Raw genomic sequence first — 22835 nt, forward strand, 5'->3', positions numbered from 1 at the left:
ACCAGCTGAAGGTACACAGACAATAGAATAATTTATCAGCCTGCTCTAAAACTTGCCCTGCATAGACTACTATTCCTCACAGGTGTGTAGGGAATTTCCTATTGATAAAACTCCCAACCAATATTTTTTGCTGCATTGTGAACAAGATGTTGATTTTAAAATCCAATATGTAGGGTGGTATGATGGAAAATTGGGATACTTAAGGACTCATATACAGAAATGGAACTGTATCTCATCGATTTGAGAATTCCCTCCAAGGGTGCAGATTGAAACCTATCCCTGTTGGCCCATTCGGTGTCACTCTTGTCCATGACCTTCCAGAAGTTTCCCGAGAGAGGTCTACCCTGTGTCTGATGCATTTTGATGAAAAGTTTTGTTACATTGCAAGTTATTGAACAAAGACAGATATTAAAGAAGTTTTAAAAGCATAAAGGAAATATTCCAATGCATTTCCAGATGTCATGATAGGCCTCTCATTCCATGGGAATTCATAAAATTCTATTGAAAAATGAAAACCAAACCCTAGGGTTTTTGTGATTCATACACATATGAAGAATGTAACTAGACAACCGAGAAATTTTATTAGTTTGTATTCTTGGGGATTGAAGAAAAGTAAAGTACCTTTTGTGATGCTCATGTATTAGGAATGGATTTATGATGATTTGGGGATACAATGCAATATGGGAGAATGAAGTTAAAAATGAACAGGATAATGAGGTACTGTGCTAGGTAATTGAGTCTTGAATTTTTATTTCATAAATTTGAAATGCATCCCCATGCTCAGTAATCTTTGCCCTGGTTGGATTTAAAAAAGAAATTTCAGATTAGTGCTAATATAGCAGAAGTCTCAGCCTGGCCCAATGCCAAAAATTTACAACCCCTAAGGACAGTATATTTTTCCATCATATTAAAAGAGCCTCAGAACAAGATTTTCCCCCACCACACGATGGACATTTAAACTGCATTTTCTGAATACAACTGATGGCATAGAGAACTTGATAACGAATATATTTGCATACACTAAGAAACTTTTTTATACTTGGATAAAAACTGTGTTTATATTAATAACATTTCAGTACTATGATTTTGAGATGCAAAAGAAGTATTTACATGCCTAATAATGTGGACTTGGTTGGATCAAAAATGAAATTTCAGAGCGTGCTAATAAGTTTTGGGCAGGCATAGGGCCAAAAACATCCACAAGCATCCAACTCATTTTGACAATGTTTCTTTTTCCTCATATTAAAAGGTAGTCTCAAAATAAAAGCATTTTCATTTCAGAGAGAGTAGTCATTTAAATTACATTTCCTAAATGCAACAGGACCAAAGCAGTGACTTTAAAAAGATCAGATCTGAGGTCATATTGCTATCATCTTGACTAATCATTCTCAAATCATCCCAATGAATTACAAGAATATAATATAACCTATTTGTCCTTGAGCACACTGCCAGAAGAGTGTTTCTTTTAACTATTAGTGACTTTTGGGATGCTCCTTAAACCAATCTTTGTTGGTACTTTAATTCACTGGCTGGTGAGACTTGGTTTCTTTTCTTGGTTCTGCCATCAACTTGCTCATTGACCTTGGGAAATTAATTTCACATCTGGGTCTTGATTTTTCTATCTATTTAAGGGCAATATGACTAATTGCTTCTCCTTTCCAATAACCATGTTGTGAAAGTTCAGGAGCTGATGTCTGACAAGCATTTAGCATTCCTCGGAGAAGTGCTTGATAAATAGCTGGTCGTCATTGCTGCATTAGATCATACTCACTTCGTTTAGCTGTTTAATCTGTAGCAGTGCCTATCTTCATGAAATGCCAGGCATTTGAAACCTACAGCTTTACAATTTCATATCTTATTAAGGATGGAACCAAAGTGAAAACACAGAGCAAATGATGACTTAAATAATTTTTGCACTTAAGATGAGCAATAAAAAATCATGTTTTGTCACGGGGAAAGTGATGTTAGATCTAGATTTTCTCCATGGAGGGTAATTAAATTTTCAGGACTGATTACCTTAGGCTCAATAAAGAGAAGCATGTCATTGTTGAAACTCCAAATTCAACAGAATACCCAGTGTATTCCATTAAGTTTTGGGATGTGTCCTGCAATTTGCTTTATGTGTTTTCTAACTTGTTCATTCATTCTGTAGACTTGTTATGTCAACACAATCGACATTGTGTTTTCTCTTCAGAAGTTTTGTATTTATTTTCTAGGGACACAACCAAATAATTACATATAGCAGACCCATCTACTTTTGTGTTCTTTGTGGACTTATTTTGCTTCTTGACATTGCGGCCAAGGCCAGGCACCCTCCCAGTTACACTGTGTATGGCTTGAGGTTCTTCTCATCAGGGTCCCTTCAATCAGCCAGAGATCATTTAATAGGTAAGTTGTTTATGGCTTGTGGCAATGCAGATAATGGACTTCCTTTTAAAGCTTTTGATTGAAAAGATATTCTGAGAAACTGCCTATAATTTTCCCCCAATTTTCTGCTTTCATTCTGATCTTGGCTACATATGTTTTATTTATACAAAAACTTTTTAATTAATGTAATTGAAATTACCCATCTTATAGCCAACTTTTCTGTCTCTTCTTCATCTGTAAATTGTTCACATATCCATAAGTCTGTTCTTCTAATTTTCTTGTAATATCTCTTTATATCTAGGTCATGTATCCATTTTGATCTTATCTTAGTAAATGGTGTAAGATACTGGTCTATGCCCAGTTTTTGCCATGCTGATTTCTAGTTTTCCCAACAATTTTTACCAAACAATGATTTCTTATCCCAAAATTTTAAGTCTTTACATTTGTCAAACATAAGGTTATAATGTTTATTTGCTGCTGTAAATTGTATGTCTACTCTATTCCATTGATCTACCTTTCTATTTCTTAGCCAGTATCAAATGGTTTTGATAATTGCTGCTGTATAATGTAGTTTAAGATCTGGTACTGCTAAACCTCCTCCCTTTACATTTTTTCATCATCTCCTTTGATATTCTTGACTTTTTGTTCTTCCAAATGAATGAGAAATGTTTGAAGACAGGGAGGAACATAAACTTGCACCTTGTCTTGTACATCATGTAGATGCTTTCTTAATTCTTGTATTTAAATGCTTGTTTATTGGCATGTCTGCCTTCTATATCTCTGATTATATGCAGTGGTCTCCAGCTTACAAGAGGCTGGACACGCTAAGCTCTTGCACCTTACCACTAGGGTTTCATTGTTCTGAGAGTGGTTGGTAAAAACGAAAACTTAAACTTGGAGTTTGAAGAGGAATTTCCCACTGGCCAGTCTTGAAGACTGACCCAGAGGCCACGATAAACCACATCTCACCACTTGCTGAAATTGAAAAGTCAGGGCTGAGGCAAAAGGAGGGCATTGTGACTTATAGCTATTACTGAAGCACTCCTCCTCTTGGGGCATCTCTCTGTATTGCATCAAATAAGATGTTGTAAAAGGACAAAAGAACAGGCATGGGAGTAGATTTCCCTCCAGAACCACAGTAGTACAGTCTAAAGAGACACAGGACTTTGGAAGGGAAGGGGAGAGAAAGGTAGGCATACTGATGGCTTCTGGTCATTCTGCTTTCTCCAGCCTTATTGTTTGGAGTGCTGCTGAGGGGAAGTGCATTATTGCTATCTTTCATTCCTACACCTTTTTCCTCTCCTCTTTTAGCAGTTGAGTTCTTTTAATTAGAGATTGTTGGCACATCTTCCCTTTATCCATTCTCAGCATGAAAAGGATGAGGTTTAGAGAAGCTGTGCGTAAAGAGGTAAAGGAAAATAAAGTTTTGAAAAGCAAGTGATGATGCATTTGGCCACTGTGGCAACATTAACTATGGTAGCACCTTCTGGGTCCCAAGCCAAGAGCCACCTGAAATGACAAAGCCCTGATGGAGCAGATCTGAAGGAGCTATTTGATACTATTCAAGACTGGCTTGCCCAAGTCAAGGTGGTCACTTTAATGCCATTTCTTATACAAGAGAGCCTTTTCATAGAATTCAAATCTCAGTCCTATTCCTAGGAGGTACTGGACCACTAGGTCGTGCATCCAAGTCTTGTTAGTGACCTGGTACTTGACCTTGAGCAATCCATTGTAGATAGAGCCTTGCTCTCATATGCCCCAAGCAATGAGCAGAAGTGTAGAGGGAACATAGATTTGTACTGTAGCATTCCTGGGAAAACTTTCCAGCCTGGTATCAACAGAGCTAGAAGAAAAAGTGGGGGAGGGCAGGGAGAGAAACTCAGCAGTGACATTGTTATGTTCTACTCTGACTGTAGCAGTGTCCTGGCCAGATGAACACTGGAACAATCCCCAAACAAACCACTTTACATTTTTTTGCATTACATGTATTATCTCCCCTGCTAGTTTGTAAATTATTTCGAGAGCAGAGACTGTGTTGTATCTATCACCGTAGTCTCTGTGGTGCTTTGCTCATACTAGATGCTCAATATATTTTTGTTGAATGATAAAATGTTGCCTGATTTGAATTTTCTAGAGCTTTCTCCATGTCAGAAAAGGGAAATGAAACCTTCTCCATCTTTTCTCATCCTGAACCACATTGGCCTTTTTATCGTGGGACCAAGAATTCTCGTCCTTATTATTGTGTCACATTATAGTTTCAATTTTTGTAAACTAGCTTGGGCATCCTTTTAGACTAGAGTCACCATTGCTCATGTTATTTCTTTGGGTATTTCTGGGGTAGAAGTGTTCCAGATTACAAGCAACCAGCATTTAAATGAACTTTTGGAACACAACATTTTGGTAATTTAACACTAAGTAACTGATATTTGGTGAGGCGTGATAGAAAAAGTACTAGCTTTGCAGTCAGGAGGCATATGTTCCAATCTTGACTTTGCTGCTGATTTAACTGTGTGACCTTGAGCAAGTCGCTTCTCTTCCAGATTGAAATCCTGTGATCCAAGTCCTGTCCTCCTTTTGATGTTTGTTTCCTTGTCTGCAAAATGAGAGGTTATATTAGATGACCTCTAAGGTCCCTTCCAGCTCTTGATCTTATAAATCCTTTGGATGCTGTCTTTGGAGAAAAGTTACTTTAGATAAATTGAATTTATAGCTAGTTCCTCTCCAATAAATTCTCCCTCATCACTGTCATTCACCTCTTTGAAAAAAATTTGAACAAATTCAACAACATTTTGGTATCAGAACTTACAGTAGTATCAAACCTTAACAGTAACATGAGCTATATGATTGAGCTTTGAGCTTTGAAATCCTGAACCTTAATGTATGTTGTATAAGCTCAGGGTTGTTCTCTGAGGAGAAATCACTGGTCCAGCATAGACTACATATTCATTTTATTTCTCCTCAACTCAACCTGTCAGGAAGAAGAAATAGCAAGGGATTTGATATGATGAGAACGATAGTAAGAGATGCAGCATTCTCCTTAGTAGTTTTCATAGTTTTCATTGGAAATTGTTTTTTCACTCTTAAAATGTTTTGCTTTACTCTTGTTTGAATGTCAAAGTCAACCAGTAAAAAAAGTGGCAGTTAAAAAATCCAGTAAGGAGACTCAATGACTTCTAGGATAAAGATAAATGGGGTGGGGAGGGGGGTGGGAAGAAAGGGGAGGAAGAACAATAGCCATCAGTAGGCTTACCTGGAAAAGGTTTTGGGGGGGGGTGGATTGTGAACAGGAGAGACAGGAAAGAGATGGGCTGTATGTTTTTAACATTACTTCAACTACATGGGAAAAGACAAGTTAAACAGTAATCCGAATGTAGACTCTTTCCTTAGAAAAGCAGACATTCATTTTGAGGCTTGCGTTATGATCTGGGACCAAGATACTTGAGATCTGATCCTTTCTTGACCACTGATTCATTTCATCAGCAAGCTGATTAATTTGCCCCCATGGCTTTACCAGGAAATAGCAAGTTATATTATAGAATAAAATTCAGGAAGGCTATTAAACTTAATTATAAAATAATCATGTAAAAATTGAAATGTAAATTTGTATTGCTGTCCACCACAATCATAAGATACTCATACTGTCCTTTAAATTTTATGAAAGGCTTTTCTTGATTATTTTCCATGTAGTTTTCTTTCTAGTCTGTACACAGTTAACTTTTTACTTACTATGTGTTTGGCGATGTATTTGTCCTGAATCTCACTCTATATTTGCATATAAATGAAATTATTGTAGAAAATGGGAAATTGGGAAGTTTCTCATTTTGAAACATTTTTATCCTTAGATTGTATGCAGTCTAATGAACTACAGGAGCTTTCAAAGATATCTAACTGAAGATCAGGACATAATTCAAATAATCTGAGGGTCCATTCCCATGGCCATCCCTGGCAGGTCTAAGAAATAGGCAGGAAGGAAGGAAGTGTAAAATTGAGCAGGAGAGGAAAGAGAGTAGAAGAAAAAGAATGTATAAAACACATCATTTAAAAGATTTGCTTATAATAATAATAGCTAACATTTATAGAGCACTTTGAGGGTTATGAAGTATTTTACATATATTATTTTGTTTGATAGTACATAGATGAAAGGGAACACATGGTTTATTAAAAAGAACGCAGGCCTAGATTTCAGAAGACCTGGAACTGATCTGCTATTACTAACTGAGCAGTGTGACATTGGCCAAATCACTTAGTTCCTTTGGACCTCAGTTTTCCCAAGTGTAAAATGATCTGGACGATCCCAAAGGTTCTTTATGACATTGAAATCCTAGATGATTCCTGTGAGTATCAACAATACTGGTCATGGTGGTGCTATCAGTTGCCTCACTTTAGTTCTTTGCGTCTCTGCTGATTTGTATCAGACATAAGCCAGATGGTGCATTATGTTTGAAGCAAGCTTGTTTTTTTTTTTCTCTCTGAGTTTGAATGAACTGAGCTTAAGCTTGTTTATAACTCTGTTATTTTTATTGAATGTCTTAAAAGCTAACTGGAATTTTGCTTAAAATCAGATATGTCTCTGGCTTTCCTGCTGGCATATGAATAGTTTACCCCTTGCTAATGTCAGATTTCATATATTTGGGATATACAATGGTCTTCTTGATTTTTATCAATTATAATTGTCACTATTATCTTTTATTCCTTGACACTTCTGTGTTTTTAAAGGAGATGCCAGTATTTTCAGGCTACCATCAGGTGACGAGCAAAAGTAGTGGAAGGATGCATTGGTTTTGTTGTTTTTCAGTCATGTCTGACTTTTCATGACCCCATTTGTGGTTTTCTTGGCAATGATACTGAAGTAGTTTGCCATTTTCTTCTCCAGCTCATTTTATACATGAGGAAACTGAGGTAAACAGGGTAAATGTAACTTGCCCAGGGTGACACAGCTAGTAATTATCTGAGGCTGGACTTGAACTCATGAAGATGAATCTTTCTGATTCCAAGCCTGGTGTACTATCCATTGAACCATCTAAGCTGCCCCTTCCACTGATTGTACCCTCATTCAAAAGTAATTGCCTTTGTGAACACTTCTTAATATAATCCATCAGAAACAACTAGGTGTCAATGAGGCCTGGCCTCCTTCTGAAATCCATCAAAGACATTTCAATTAAGTTCAGTTGGAAGCCTTTCCTGGTGGGGGAGGGATTTGGTCATATGCTGAGGAGTTCATATTAAAAAAAAGCAAGAGCTATTTCAGAACCAGGGAGAAATTTCAAGGGTCTCAAAGCAGAGAGGAAGAAGTGGGGAGCTAGAAATTTGGGAGCTTACTTCATGATCTGAGCTGGAATGAATAAGCAATAATAGCAGTCAGATAAAGGAGAAGGATGACTTATTTCTGGCAGAGAGCAAGGAGATTCAAAAGGGTCAATGGCCCTACAGTCATCTTGTAGTGAAACACTGGGGCTAATGCCACCAGTTGTACCCAGCTTCTCAAGGACTGCAGGAAGTTCTGAAAAGATGGATTTTCTTTCCCCTACTTTCCCTTCTTGTCTATTAAGACATTATAATATATTCTGCAGCTTCTTTTCCCAAACATTCTCAATAACTTGAATTTTGCTTCAACTACAAAGAGGCTAGGAACTAACTAGTGATAAATATAAATGTATATTAAGGCAGAGTGCCAAACCTCTGCCTAAATGTTTGGAATTTTTCTAACTGGGGGCTTGAAGCAATTGTGATTGTAATCCTAACTTTTTATTTAATATAAACTCCCTAAAGCAACAGAGAAGGGAGCCATGTGGACCCCAGGGGCCATTACACTGCTGCAGGCTTAAAATGAGTTAATTATGATAACAAGGTGGTAGAGTAAGAATCATAGATTTAGAAATGGAAGGATCCTTAGAGATTGTATAATAAAACTGTGTGATTTTGTAGTTTCTTCTCTGAAGAAATTGTAGTCCAAAGAACTCAAGTGGCATTCCCACAGTAGTAACTAGCAGAGGCAGGATTCAAACCCAGGTTCTCTACTTCCAAATCCAAAGTTCTTTCCCATAGCACTGCATAGATCTTCCTTAATGTAAACTATGCCCCTAGAGGAAAATCAAAACTCATGCATTTTAATTCTTTCTTTGTCACCCTGTCACCCACAATCCAATTGCTGCCAAGACCTCTGCTATTCCCCACTATGTGATATCTCTTGGTCTGTCCCGTATTCTCAACTCTCATTGAAGCCACCCTTTTTCTAGAACCTCATCTCTTCTCACCTTGATTACCATAATGGCCTCCTAACTTTTCTCTTTGCTTGTAGATTATTCCAACTGCTATCTTGTTACTCCTTAAGTCATGTAACAAGCTAAACATGCCCCTCCTATCCTCAGCAATATTCAGTGATTCCCCTTTTGTCTATCAAGTAAAAATTCCTGAGCTTAGCATTTAAGGCTACCTAAAATCTGTCTCCAACTTGCCTTTTAGCCATATTTCATACTACTGAAAGGTAAGGACTGTTTCCCTTTTGTCTTTACATCCCTTGCAACTAGCAAAGTATTTGGCATTTAGTGGTGCTTTCAAATGCTTGCTGTTTGATTGATACTTCCATTTGTACACTCTGCTTTCTAACCAAACTAGACTTCTCTGGCCCCCTTTCTTGTCCTGTTTTCTCTTTTCTATTGTCCATCCTTCATGCCTAAAATACTACTACCATGTCATTCAATTTTGGTTTCTTGAAATGCTTCCTTTTCTTTAAAGTCAAATTCATGTCCCACCTCCTCTATGAAGATTTCACTCACCTTCCCCAAGATGAAAGTGACATCTTCCTTCTCATATTTCTCATCGTGCTCCACCTTAGTTAGATCTCTTGTTTTCACGTCTTGCTTTCCCTCATACCACAGTCATTTATCTACCCGCCCATAGGATAATAGGTTTTAGAGTTAGAAGGATCTTAGATATCAGCTAGACATTTCCTTTCCCCTAACTCCAACTCAATTTTAAGTTCTTTGAGAGTAGGATCTGTAACACATTTAACTATATCACATCAGCACCTAAGATAATGCTTTGTACTGAGTAGACACTAAATGTGTAGCCACTGGATGATTTGTATTTCACATTTCAGAAAAGGGTCATAGAAACAGAGACTATTTACTGCTGTGTGGTGATTCCTGGGGTTGAGGGAGGGAAGCAATTCTAGTGATGAGGAACTGTCCATTAGAAGCTCATTTAAGGGAAGGCAGCAGTAGACTCACAAACACCTAAAAAATCAGTGTAGTAAGTACTCATAAACTAGTTTTTAAAGATTATATCCTCAGTCCCTCCCTTGGTATTGGAAACTTCCGTTTTCTCAATAGAATTTAGCCTCCTTGAGGGCAAGTATTGTCTTATTTTGTGTTTTTATCTCCTACTGCCTAGCAAAGGTTCCTGGAACATATGTATAATTATTAATAGTTTTTTAATAATAATAATAATAATTAAATATTAATCAAAGCTTATAGATTTCATCAGGGAAGGTTATTACTGACTAAGGGTGTCAGGGATGCCTTCATGGAAGAGGTAGCATCTGAGCTGGGCTTTTGAGGATGAATACGATGAATAAGAGTTGAAGAGGAGGGAGGGCACTCAAACAAAGGGAACAATGTGAGCAAAGCCATGGAGGTAGAAAGGCATGGGACAAATAGCATCGCAGTTTGGCAGAGCTTAGTGTGGGGCGGATTAGGTGGCCCAATGAATGGAATGCTAGTCCTGGAATCAGGAATATCTGAGTTCAAATCTTGCCTTAGATAAAGGCAGTATAATTACAGTCAAGTTATCTAACTTCTGTCTACCTCAGTTTCCTCATCTGTAAAATGAGAATAGTGGTAGTACCTACTTTCCAGGGTTATTATGTGGATAAAATGGGATAATAATTTTAAAGCATTTTGCACACCTTAAAGCACTATATAAGTGCTCATTATTATTATTAGTAGGCTGCAATGTGAGAAGAATAATATTCAGAATGTGGTAAATAAGATTTTATCAGATTCTACCTCATCATACCATATCAAAACTATTGTGTTTAGTGATTGATGCTGCACTATAGGAAGAATTTTGATATTGGGGAGGATAATCAAGTGTACGTTTTGCAACATGCCTTGTCACTCATCATCTCCTGCTCTGGAAGCTAGTATACCCTCAATTTAAAGGACTACCACATGGAAAAGGAATCAGATTTAATTCTGATTTAACCCCAGGATACAAAACTTAGAAAATTGGATAGAAGATGCTGATTTAGGTTTAGTGGGAAAACAAACAAATAAACAAACATTTTCTAATAATCAGTGCGCTCCAAAAAAGTAACAAAATCTGTTTGGCGGTAGTTGGATCTGCTTCTTGTGAAGTTTTCAGCCAAACTCTGGTTTAACACTTTTGGAGATTTTTGATTAGGAGAGACAGCATGGCATATTGGATATTGATCTGGTCCCAGAGTCAGGAGCATCAGGATTTAAGTCTCACTTCTATTGGCTGTGTAAAATAGTTTAGCCTCTCAGTGACCCAAAGTAGCTCTCTAAGACAACTGTATAAGTTGCAGAGTAGGTGCTGATCTGTATTGGCAAAGACTTTCCTCATTGAGAGCTTTCCATACCAGTAAAAGTGCAGGTCTGGACCAAAAATAAATAAAAAGAAGATAAAATAAAGAAATAAATAAGCAAATAAATAAAATAGATGAGATTAGATGGACTCTAAAATAAAGGTAAAGTGGCATCAGATCATAGAGACTTTGAATACCAGGCAAGAGACGCTGAACTTTTCTCAGTTGACTCTAGAGTATCATTTTTTTTAAAAAAGTTATTTATGGGGATTAGGAAGGGGAAAAAAGAACAAAGTAAAAAGTGTACAGCAGAGAACAAAAGAAAACCTACAAGGAAGCAAAGAAAAGATAGATAGCTGTCAACACAATGTATAGTATTTAATATACAGGCTTTCTTGAAATGGAAATTTATTGCTATATATTTTGAATCCTCTCTTGTATTCTGCTGTGCAACATGACTTTGTTTTTTCCTTTTCTTCCTTTCAAGTTTAATATATAAGTTTACAGTATGTTTCTTTTTCTTTACTTATGTATTTAAGTTTTAATACAAATTTTAGTTATTTTGTTCAGAACTTAAAAAATAAAAAACATTTCCATAACATAGTAGAATAGAAAAAATATTGTACATGAAACTGCAAATCTATTATATACAACTTGCTCTTCCTTTTAAATACGTAATAATCATGTGATTTTCGTTTTTTACTTCTCTCTGACAATTGAGGAGAGCAATGACAAGACTAGCTCTATATGTAAGGAAAATTAGTCTGACAGAGGTATAAAGAATGTATTGATTGGATGAGGGAGAGAGTGGAGGCAGGAAGGTTCATTAGGAGGCTACCACAGTAGTCTAGCAAGGTCTCAATGGGGTGGGTCCTTTATGAAAGTGATGGTGGTGAGAATAGAAAAGAAGATAAGGACACAAGGATAATTGAAAAAAGGAAGTTAACGAGTTCAATAATTGAGTGAAAAGTGTAAGGGTGAAACATAGTACCAAAATTTTGAACATGGGAGACTGTTAATGATGATGCCAACAACAAAAATCATAACATCAGAATGTGAAGTATGCTTTTAGGGAAAGACCATTCATTTTGGAATATTGAACTTGAGGTCCTCTGGGTAATTGTAGTTGTGTGAATGGAGTTCAGAAGAGTGATCAGGATTGTAGATTGAAACTTTGGATTCATCTGAATAGAGGTGTATGTGAACTGTGGAAGCAAATTGATATTGACAAAAGATAACATGTAGTGTGAAAAGAGAAGAGGGAGCAAGAACTAGATACAGGGGTGGGGAACCTGCAGCCTCGAGGCCACATGTGGCCCTCTAGGTCCTCAAGTGCAGCCCTATGACTGAATCCAAATTTCACAGAAAAAGTCCCCTTAATAAAAAGACTTGTTCTGTAAAACTTGGACTCAGTCAAAAGGCTGCACCTGATGGAAGATAGAAGTATCAATCTTACAGTGTTTATAAGAGGCTGAGAAGTCAACAAAAAAGGCAGAGAAGGAGGGGGTAAAGAAGTAAAGTCAGTAGAATCTAGCATTTTGCCACGTGGCATAGGGCTTGATGCTATAGGATCAAATGATGTTTTTGAAATTACCTTGTCACCCCTGTTTCAAAGGAGGTTATAATTTCTATTTCTGTAGTTTTAAGGTACAAATGGAATGAACTGTTTAGGATTTGGCATATGGGGTCTGCAGTTTTTTGAGAAACTGAGACGACTTTCTGCCTATGGTGAAGGCAGAGAGAAAGAGGATTGGGGGGGGGGGGACTTTTCTCTTAATAGAACTATCATTTTATTCTATAAAGAAACATTATAAAGAAAATTTTATGGTAAGTATGTCTAGGGAGAAACTGTTAAGAGTAATGGAAAAACTGTTTTCTTGTCATGGTTAGGGAGAAGCTGGAGAGGACAGAGAAGACAGAGGGGTCATCTTTTATTATGAAACTATTTTGATTTTTACCTTATGAAGAGGATTTTTTAGAATAGACTTTGATATCATGGTTGAACTGAGTGGAGGAACTGTATTTTCAGAATTGAAGTCTTCTGAATTTACAATAATGTTTTAAGGAGATTGTGATCTTTTTCACAGATAAAATATAAATAATTATTTATGCATTTTATTACCAAATTCATTATTAATAAATTATATATATAGCAACTTTAGTTTTCATTTAATTCCAGGAGATTGGATTATGTGGATTTTAGAGTTATAGAGATACATAGATGTTAGATAGATAGATAGATTGATTGATTGATTTTATAGATCTAGATAAACATGGATAGAAGCAACTACTTGTAGGAAGGGAGGTTTCTCCAATTCATCTTAAAAAGATGTTTTCTAACCTGGGGTGGGAGCTCTATGCCTAGTCGATTAATTAAGAAAGATGTTGAAATTTTAGTAATTAATGAAGGAATATCCACATATACTCGTGGATTACCCCAGAACTTGGAATGATACAAAAATATGGGAATAAATCAAGTAGCATGCTGAGGGGGATGAGAAATTCCATGTAGCCCCTTTACAGATATGTGTATGAAAGGAGTGGAAATCATATTCTTAACACTGCTAAAATTTTTACAATATTTACTTATTCTTCATATCTGTCTCCTGTGCTACTCAAGTTTGTTAGTTTTGGTTTGTCGTTGTTTTTTTTTTTTTTCTGGACCTCTTTGCTTTATGAGCAGCCCAGGAGTTAGACAAGGAGATAATTGCCAGACAGGACAGGCTGGAGAAACACACAAGGCATATCTAATCACATGGGATGAAATTTGTTTGGTTATTACTTTTGTAGAATGTTAATCCTGCACAGTGTTTCAGTCCCAAACCTGTAAGTATAGGAACATGATATTTTTCACACTTAACAAAGAAACAAATCAAGTTACCAATGTTTCCTTTATAAATGCTGCTTGAAAAGAAATGGGAGCTCTACCAGAAGTTTCTTCATTTCTAGTAATTATTAGGGAAAATGAAGATGGGGAAGAAGTGAGAGAAAATTGCAGACCTGCTCAGTAGTATACTAACAAATATATGTCTGTTTCCAGGGAACATTGCCAGCAACAGCAGGGACTTTTTTTTCATTTTTTTACTTTTGAAAAAAAAACAGTACAAAATAATGCCTGTAATTTCAAGTACAATTTTCCAATAGCCCTACTAACATAATAACGGTCTGATTGCTTTTCTTTCACCACAACTGCAACCTGCCAGATGTGCTACAGTCTCAATTTGCCATTCATTTCACCTCTACACTTTAAAAATAAAGACAGTAGATTTTGATCCTTTTAGATGTTCCCCAGAAGGGCTAGCTGCTGGTGCTACCAGTTTACAGATTAGACTGTTAGCATAGTGTGTCATTAAATTCTATTTCCACACATCTGGCAAGACCATTTTTTCCCTACAGAGATGGTTTGTTACTGTCTCTGATACTCATTTTCAGTCTTCTGATTCCATTCTTCATTGTGTCTAAGTTCTTACTTCATTTATGGTTGCCTCCCTGTCTGACGTACCAGACTGCTTTTTTGTCTGTGTTTGTCTGAGCTATCTTCAATATCCAGCTGTCCTCAATACAAACTTGTCCTTACCACAAATATCCTTGTCATAGATGTAGAGACAGAAGGGATCTTATATGTTAACTAGTTCGCCTCTTTTGTTTTACAGATAAGGAAACTGACACCCAGAGAGGTTAAGTGCCATGCCCAAGGCCACACAGATAGCAAATGGTAGTATTCCTATTTTAGAGAGGAGAAAATTGAGGCCAAGAAAGATTAACTGACTTGCTGATGGATTGGCAATATAGATATCAAGTGTCAGAGCCGAGTCAGAGCTTATTTAAATCATATGTAACAACATAAAATGGTATGTGACTAAGAAAGAATAGTTTCATGCCCCAGGCCAAAGGCCCCTTGTCGTATATATTATTACTAGGCTTAATACAATAAACATATCCTATGAGAAATGAATTGGGACAGTTCCTTAGCATTCGGTGTAGTGGGATCTAACCTAGATCTATTTTCAGCCAGTGCACAGGAGGATGAAAAAAGTATAAGCAAGGCACCACTCCCACAATTTCATTGCAGAAAATAAGCATGATTTCCCAGTATTCAAAAGTGACTCTGAACACTTCCCATGCATCGCCCAACTTCCACAATAGCTTTGGTGGATAGGGAATGGTGGAATATCTTAACAGAATGGACAGTTAGGGTCCAAATGAGATTTTCACCAATTTGCTAACAAGCAAATGGAAATCCATTCTAAGCAGGGCTGCTATACTCACAGAGATAGACCTAGGGATACAGCCCTTCTAAGAGGTACCATAATCACTGTTGTGAAACCCATTTAAACAGAACCAGCATATGAGTAGTGATAGTGATAGAGAATTGGCCCTGCAATTTCCAGGAGAAATGCCTTGGCATTCTTTTTTTTTCCCAAAGATTCTATTGATAAAACGTTGCCATTAAATATGCTGAAATGTTAGTTTATCTTTCCTTATGATATGTAAAGTTGCTCAGTGCCTGGAACGTAGTAGATGCTTAATAAATGTTTATTGATTAATTGGTTTATTGAAATGTATTGTAAATGGTTTTTTTTTGTTCTGTTCTGTTTCATTTTTCAGTATTCTTATACTGCTTTCCTGCTATTTCTCTTCTTGGCCTCTTCCCTCAGATCAACACTTTCTGCATTTATCTCTTAGAACAAATCGACATGCTGTTTTTCGGTGGTTCTGGTAAGTTATATAGTTTCTTTTTCTGTTAAAAGGAGAACCTGAGGTTCATGAGAAGAAAATAAACCCTAAAATATAGAGCGAGAGATTAAGTTAGTTAGGTTTACTTTGTGGCTTCTTTCCCAAAATTTTTTTGTTTGTTTACCTAGATCAAGAGTTCTTAACCTGGGTCAATGAAATATATGTGTGTTACATACATGTGTGTGTGTGTGTGTGTATACAACTGTATCAATGTAATTGGTTTTCTTTGTAATCCCATGTTTTTATTTTATGCATTTAAAAGCATTATTCTGAAAAGAGGGTCTATAAATTTCACCAGACTAGTAAAGGGATCCAGGAGACAAAAAAGTGAAAAACCCCTGCTTTGCATGGACTAATTCAAAGTGACTCATTCACTTTGACCCCAGGACACCAAAGAGCCTAAGTGAAATGCAGAGTTGTGTAAACTTTGAAAGAGCATTGCTATATTGATATTGACACTTTAGACAATCCCATCGTATGTGCCTAGAGGTGCCACATGGTACAGTAGTTAGAGGGCTGACATTTGAATTGGGGAAAACCTGTGTTCGAGTCCTGCCTCTGACACACACTAGTTATATGACACTGGGCAAGTCACTGAAGCTTTCTCAACCTAAGTTTTCTTAGCTATAAAACAGTGGAGTTTGACTTGATGGCTTAGAAGGTTCCTCTTAGTAGAAGACTTTGAGTCAGGATTACTTGGGTTCCAGTCCTCCCTCAGTCACATACTATCTGTAAGACCATGGACACTCAGACTCTCAGTTACCCGAGAAACTTTCTAAAGATAGAAAAAAATATTTTGAATTTGAAGACAAAGAATCTAGGCTGAAATCTCACCTATGACACTTACTATCCATGTGATCTTGGACAAGACCTGTCACCTCTCTGTGCCTCAGTTTCCACATCTGCAAAAGAAGGGGATTAAACTAGATAACTCTGAGGTCCCTTCCAGCTCTAGAACTTATGATCATATGACCTCTAAGATCCCTGCCAGCCTTAAATCTATGGTACTATGATTCTAAGCTTCAGAGGAATTGCCAATCTGCATTGGCAGAAGGAGAACCTCTGGGAGTTCCCCACCACAGTTACAGCACAACAATCTGAAGATGCCTCTCTGACTCTTGCCTCACTCTACCATTACTGGAGGCTTACTTTATAAATGCCTAGGGCTTACCTTATTAATGCCGAACTTAGTATAGAACCCCAGTAGGCATAGCCTATGAAAGATCCCAGCCTTACCCTCTCCAGTGACTGAGATTACAAGCCTGGGCCACCAAACCATCAAACACATTCATTTTTATTAAATTCCCTGCGACCACTGAGTTGATGGATTATACTGTGTCCTTTGTATTGAGATGGCTTCAACCTGGGCTTCTCTTCTGGCACCCACTCTCACCCCCCAAACCATTGCCGTTGCTTATCACTTTGATAGTTTCTATTTATCACCTGCTGCCTTCTTGTGTCTTTACAAGGTTTGCTAGCATAGAAAGGGGATCAGATCTAGGAAGGAGCTAACTGGCGATGCTTGCATTTCAGCTGCTGCTGGCACCTTCTCGGCAGTCTATAGCATCTCCCGAAGCTTTGTTGTTGCCCTTGTACTCTACGCATTCTGCTTCATTGCTGTAAAGGTAAGTGTGAGTGAGAAAGAATGAGAAAGGATATTTGGGCTGAAAGAGAAACGTGCCTATTTGACTACTGTTCTTGTCTACATATCAACTTTGGATTTTCACTGGAATGTAACATTGCTTTTGGATGTTTGGCATGTTAATGTTTCTTAAAAGACACATGGGGAGCCGAGTGGGGTAATGCTCTTTCACAGGCCATGCTAGCTTTTCCTCTAACTTGCTGGGTGACCTTGGACAGGCACTTCACTTTTCAAAGTCAGTTGTTTGGTAGTATTTGTTGTTGTGGTTGTTCAGCCATTTTTCAGTCATGTCCAACTCTTTGCAACCCCATTTGGGGTTTCTTGGCAAAAGTACTGTAGTTTGCCATTTCCTCCATATACGTATACACACACATATGTATATATGTATATATGCATATATGTACATTATATGTGTGTGTTTGTATGCATATTCTGTGAGGGACCTAGATGACATAGTGAATATAGGTATATACAGGTATAGGAGGTATGCACATATGTATCCATATATCTATATCTATATATATGTATATATGTAGGTGTGCATGTATATGCACACATAAATAATGGAATATACACACATGTATATATTTATGTGTATATATTATATATACATATAATATAATTATATGTACCTATACACATATATACATATATTATATGTGTATATGTTATATATAACAAAATATTTTATGCATGTGTGTATGATGCCCCGAATATCTTTCAGAAAAGTTCTGGAAGAGACAAGGATAGTATCCTTCACCTTAGTATGACATGGATCTATTAATTCAAGGTTCATTTACTGGGGCTGTACACCTATTATCAGGTTGGTCTCGTGTATATTTGCTGCATTCATATTTGTTTGCGAGGAATAAGTCATATATTTAAATGCCCTTATATAATCCAGTATGTGTCGATTTAGATTCATACCCTTCTTTTGCAAGGCTGGGGGCAGGGATCATTCTAGTTTTCTTCACCATCTCTAAAATGGTGCCAAAAAACCCCAATAAGCCCTATTTTTCACAAGATATGAAACCACATTGAGTAATGACTAGAAAGCCAGTCGCAAAGTCAGGATGCCCTTGATTCAGTTTATGCCTCTATCAACTGATAGCTGTGTGACCCTAGACAAGTCAATTTACCTCTCATTGTCTTGGCAGCTCACTGAAACTATGAGTTGTAGAACAGTAGCTAATTGTATCAGTAAGGCAAGATTCATGACCTCAATGATGACCATGAACATGCCTGTATGGTTCGGAATCTTTTGAGAGGAAGTATAACACTTATTTAGAGTCCAGAGGATAAAATCCCAAGACCAGCTACTCCAATTTGATAAAGCAGTAACTATATTCCAAAACTAGTAAGCCCACCTCAATGTAGCCACAAGGAAATTATAACAGAGTATTACAGGGAGGAACCAAGTCATCCTGTAACCTTCCCCACTGCTAGGGCCTTCCTATAAACAATCACTCATGAATCCTAACTCTACTCAGTGTTCTCTCTGCAGCTCTGTCAATGCTGGTTCTCTCAATCTCTGCTCTTCAGCGCCCTCTTGATGTCTGCTTCTCAATTCTGCTTCCCTGCAGTTCTGCTTCTCTTCAGTTCTATCCCTCTTCAGTTCTAGTTCTCTCACACTCTGGGCTCTCCTTATAGACAGTCCTAGCCGCATCTGATTGGCTAGAACTCAGGTCTCTGATTGGCTGAATTCATGGTTGATTAGAATTCAGCACACATACCATTGGCTCTGGTCTTAGCAACTCCCCTTAGGGCCTTGAGAGCTTCATGCCCAAATCAGCTCAGTACCAGACAAGTAGAGGCTTTCAGCCTACCTACAAACAAGGATATCATCAAGCTTTCCCACCTAGCCCCACCTGAGGCCTACTGAAGGGGTGGGGAAGATCTTTGATCACTGTAATACTACACTAATCTGCTTAGGTGGAGAGAATTCCCTCACCAAGTAAATTTCAGTCATGTTCCAGTCCTGTGCAACTCTTTGAGACCCCATTTGGTTTTTCTTGGCAGAGATAATGGAGTGGTTTGCCATTTCCTTCTCCATCTCATTTTATAGATGAGGAAACTGAAACAGAGTTAAGTCACTCACCCAGCTAGTAAGTGTCTGAGGATTGATTTGAATTCAGGAAGATGAGTCCTCTTGACTTCAGCCCTGGCACTCTGTTCATTGTGCCACCTAACTGCCAATTCCTGATACTAATTCTATTAAAATGTGAGCTTGAGAGCAGGGTCCATATTTTTGCCTTTCTTTGTATACCTAGCATTCAACACAGCCCCTGGTACATTGTAAATGCTTAATAAATGCTTGTTCGCCGACAATATTCAAATCACAGGTCTAGACCAAAAAAAATAATCTGCTTATTGTGACTTAAATGTATTTCGAGTAGCAACGTCAAAGTACAAGGACTACTGACTTCATTGATGGTATCATCTGGCTTTACTTTGATCTGAACTTCCAAGTGATTCTATTCAATAAGGTTTTTATTGCATGTCTTTTATCCAGCTAATATAGTGTACCACTATGTTAGATATGGACTGTATGAACAGAGGACGATGGAATTATAGATTTAAGCTGAAAAAGACTATCTAGTGCAGCACCCTCATTTTACAAATAAGGAAACTGAGACCCAGAAAGGGAAAGTGGCTTGCCTGAGGCCACACAGACAGTAAATTAGAGACAGGATTTTAATTGATAGCATCTGACCCCAGAGATGGAACTTTTTCCATTTCACTATTTGGCTTCCATATGTATCAAAAAGGATGATATGGTCCTTGCCTTCATTACAGTTTCACCAAAGAGACTGAACTTCCAGGCAAGAAATCGTTAAAGAATCATTAAAGACTACATATAGTAAAGTGCCTAATGCAATGTAATAAATGCTCCAAGTAGATGGGCTGCATTGTAGCTCCGTGAATAAGTTCAGGCTTTTATGTGAGTAGATTAAGTCACTTCTCTTTTTATATACCTTAGCTTCCTCATCTGTAAAATAGAGGCTGTTTTTATCTCCCAGTGCTCCCAAAAGGATTAATTGAATGAATGCGTGTGAAGTGTTTGAGTTCCTCTGAGAGAAGGGCTCTCTAAATGCAAGGTGTAATCATGAAGACTAGGGTTATTACCAGGTATTTTTAATTCTAGTCAATTGTCCTCTAATGAAGCCCTTCAGCATTTCCATTAAATATCTGGAATTCCAGTAGTTTACAGACTCAGCCACAGCTGGCACTGTGAAAAGTCTGGCCTACGCTAACCAGCTTTGGTCAATGCCTTGGTCTGCTATGTATGGGAAGGGAAGGATGAACAGGAAGAAGAACAGATTTCCTAAAGGCACAGAAATTCAGGGAAGAGAGGTGAGGTTGGTGGGAAACAGGAAACCAGGCCTTAAGCGTAGGACCAAAAGGAAATACATATACATATACGTATGTATGTGTGTATATATATATATGTATATGTATATATGTACATACACACACACGCGCACATGCACACACATATGAGTGGCTATTGCACAAAGTACAGCTATGAATATCTGGGACTTTTCTTTCTGTCCTTGACTGCCTTAGAGTATAGGCCCACTAATAGGATCACCGGATCAAAGTGTACATAGGGATGAGTTACTTTTTTCTAATTCCAAATTGTTTCCCACAATGCTGGGACAAGTATATCACTTTGCTATGGGCACTTTAATTTGTCTTTCCACCCAGAGCATTTACTTTTATCATTTTGCTACTTTGTGGCATGTGAGGTAAAACTGGAAAATTGTGTAAATTTCCATTCTTCTACTTCTTAGTTACTTGAAACAGTCTTCCATATTTTTATTGACTGATTACAGCTCTTCTTTGCAACACAAATCAATATCACACTTAGCTTGATCAAAATGGCTGGAACATAAGGATGGAATCAATGGTGACATCGCTTTGGATATATAGCTCAGATTATGGAAGGTTTCAAATGCCAAACAGAGGAATGTGTATTTGATTTTGTACATAATACGAAGTCATTTAAGCCTCTTGAGCAGGAGAATGACACGGCCGACCTATGTTTTAGGGATAGTAAATTGGCAGTTGTGTAGAGAAGGGATTGGTGAGGAGAGAAACTGGAGGCTGAGGGACCAATTAAGAAACCGTTTCAATTGTTTCAGATTCGGGGTAAGGAGGTCCTGGATTAGAGTTGTGGCTACAGGAGTGGACAAGGGGATAAACATGAGATTATGGATTTAGGATAGACAAGACTTGACAATTGATTGGATGTAGTAGCTGAGAGAGAGTGAAGAGTTGAGGATAATTTTGAAGTTTTGAAGCAGGGAAAGACTATAGTGTCCTGGATATTAATAAGAAAGTTTGGTGGAGGGCTAGGTTTAAGGAGAAAGGTAAGTTCTGTTCTAGGCAAGTCGAGTTTGAGATGTCTATTGGACAGACAGTTGGACATGTTTAGCATGCCCTTAGAGGGTAAACAAGAATTTATTCATCACATGCTATCTGACAGGCATAGGATACAGATACAAGCAAAAGACGACAATCCCTACTCTCAAGGAGCCTGTGTTCCAATGGGAGAAAACAGGGAAGGGAGGAACTGGAAAACAGTTGTGGGGGGTGGGGGGATGAACAGATGCTGGGTACCCAGGGGCAAGGTTGGTGGAAAGGGAGTGAAGTCTAGAGAGTGAGTAGAAGCCAGAGTGAAGTGAGGCCCAAAAAGAGAAAACGTTTTGCCTAAGGTCACACTTAGGTCAGAGTGAAGATAAAAACCTATATCCTTAGGCTTCAAATCTAGCGTTCTTTCCACTATATGATGCTGACTCTCAATTATCTGCTGTGAAAAGATCTTGCTAAGTTACTCTTAGATGTGTTATATATTTTGTGTTTATTTTGAATGGAATTTCTCTATCACTTGCTCCTGGCTTCATAGGATTATAGATTTACAGCAAGAAGGGACCTTAGAAGCTATCCCATTCTATTCCCTCATCTTACAGATGAGGAAACTGAGGTTGAGAGGTTATATTTTGCTCAATGTCACACAGCTAGTGTCTGAGGTGAAATTTAAACTCAGCTTGTACTGATTAAACCCAGTGCTCTCTATTAGAGCTATGTAGAAATTAGCCCAGTGATCTGCACTGGGAAGCTAAACAAACAGCACCTCTAGAAAGTCAAGGACACATACATACATGCATACGTAGATATATATATGTATATGGCCATATATGCCTGTGTATATGCATGTACATATATTCTCTATAACACATGCACACTCACACACATGCCTATACATAAATATATGTATATATGTTATTTATAACACTTATATACGTATATGCCTATATATCTATAGATACAGATCCACATATATGTATATGTGTGTACTCTTTATAACACCTATACACTCACATACATGCATGCATAAAACATTGTAATCTCTGGCTAAAAATACGAACCAGACAGCAAGAAACATAAGGAGGAAAACAAAGGCAAATAAAAGAAGAAGAAGAATACCAATCAATCTGCTAGTTTTTCTGATCAAAAAAATAAAAGGTCCTGGCAGCT

General features: G+C 37.6%; 1 protein-coding gene across 1 annotated transcript in view; it reads left to right on the plus strand.

Annotated features, from left to right (window-relative positions):
- Positions 1-22835, plus strand: part of PCNX2 (pecanex 2) — a 348308-nt gene that overhangs the window by 93154 nt on the left and 232319 nt on the right. Inside the window, exons 13-15 of the mRNA XM_036756504.1 lie at positions 2217-2388; positions 15524-15634; positions 17186-17277. Of these exons, the coding sequence (XP_036612399.1) occupies positions 2217-2388; positions 15524-15634; positions 17186-17277 (375 nt within the window). The remainder of the gene's footprint in view (positions 1-2216; positions 2389-15523; positions 15635-17185; positions 17278-22835) is intronic.

This window comes from Trichosurus vulpecula, chromosome 4 (genome assembly GCF_011100635.1).
Source record: "Trichosurus vulpecula isolate mTriVul1 chromosome 4, mTriVul1.pri, whole genome shotgun sequence".
In the NCBI taxonomy this organism is placed as follows: Eukaryota; Metazoa; Chordata; class Mammalia; order Diprotodontia; family Phalangeridae; genus Trichosurus; species Trichosurus vulpecula.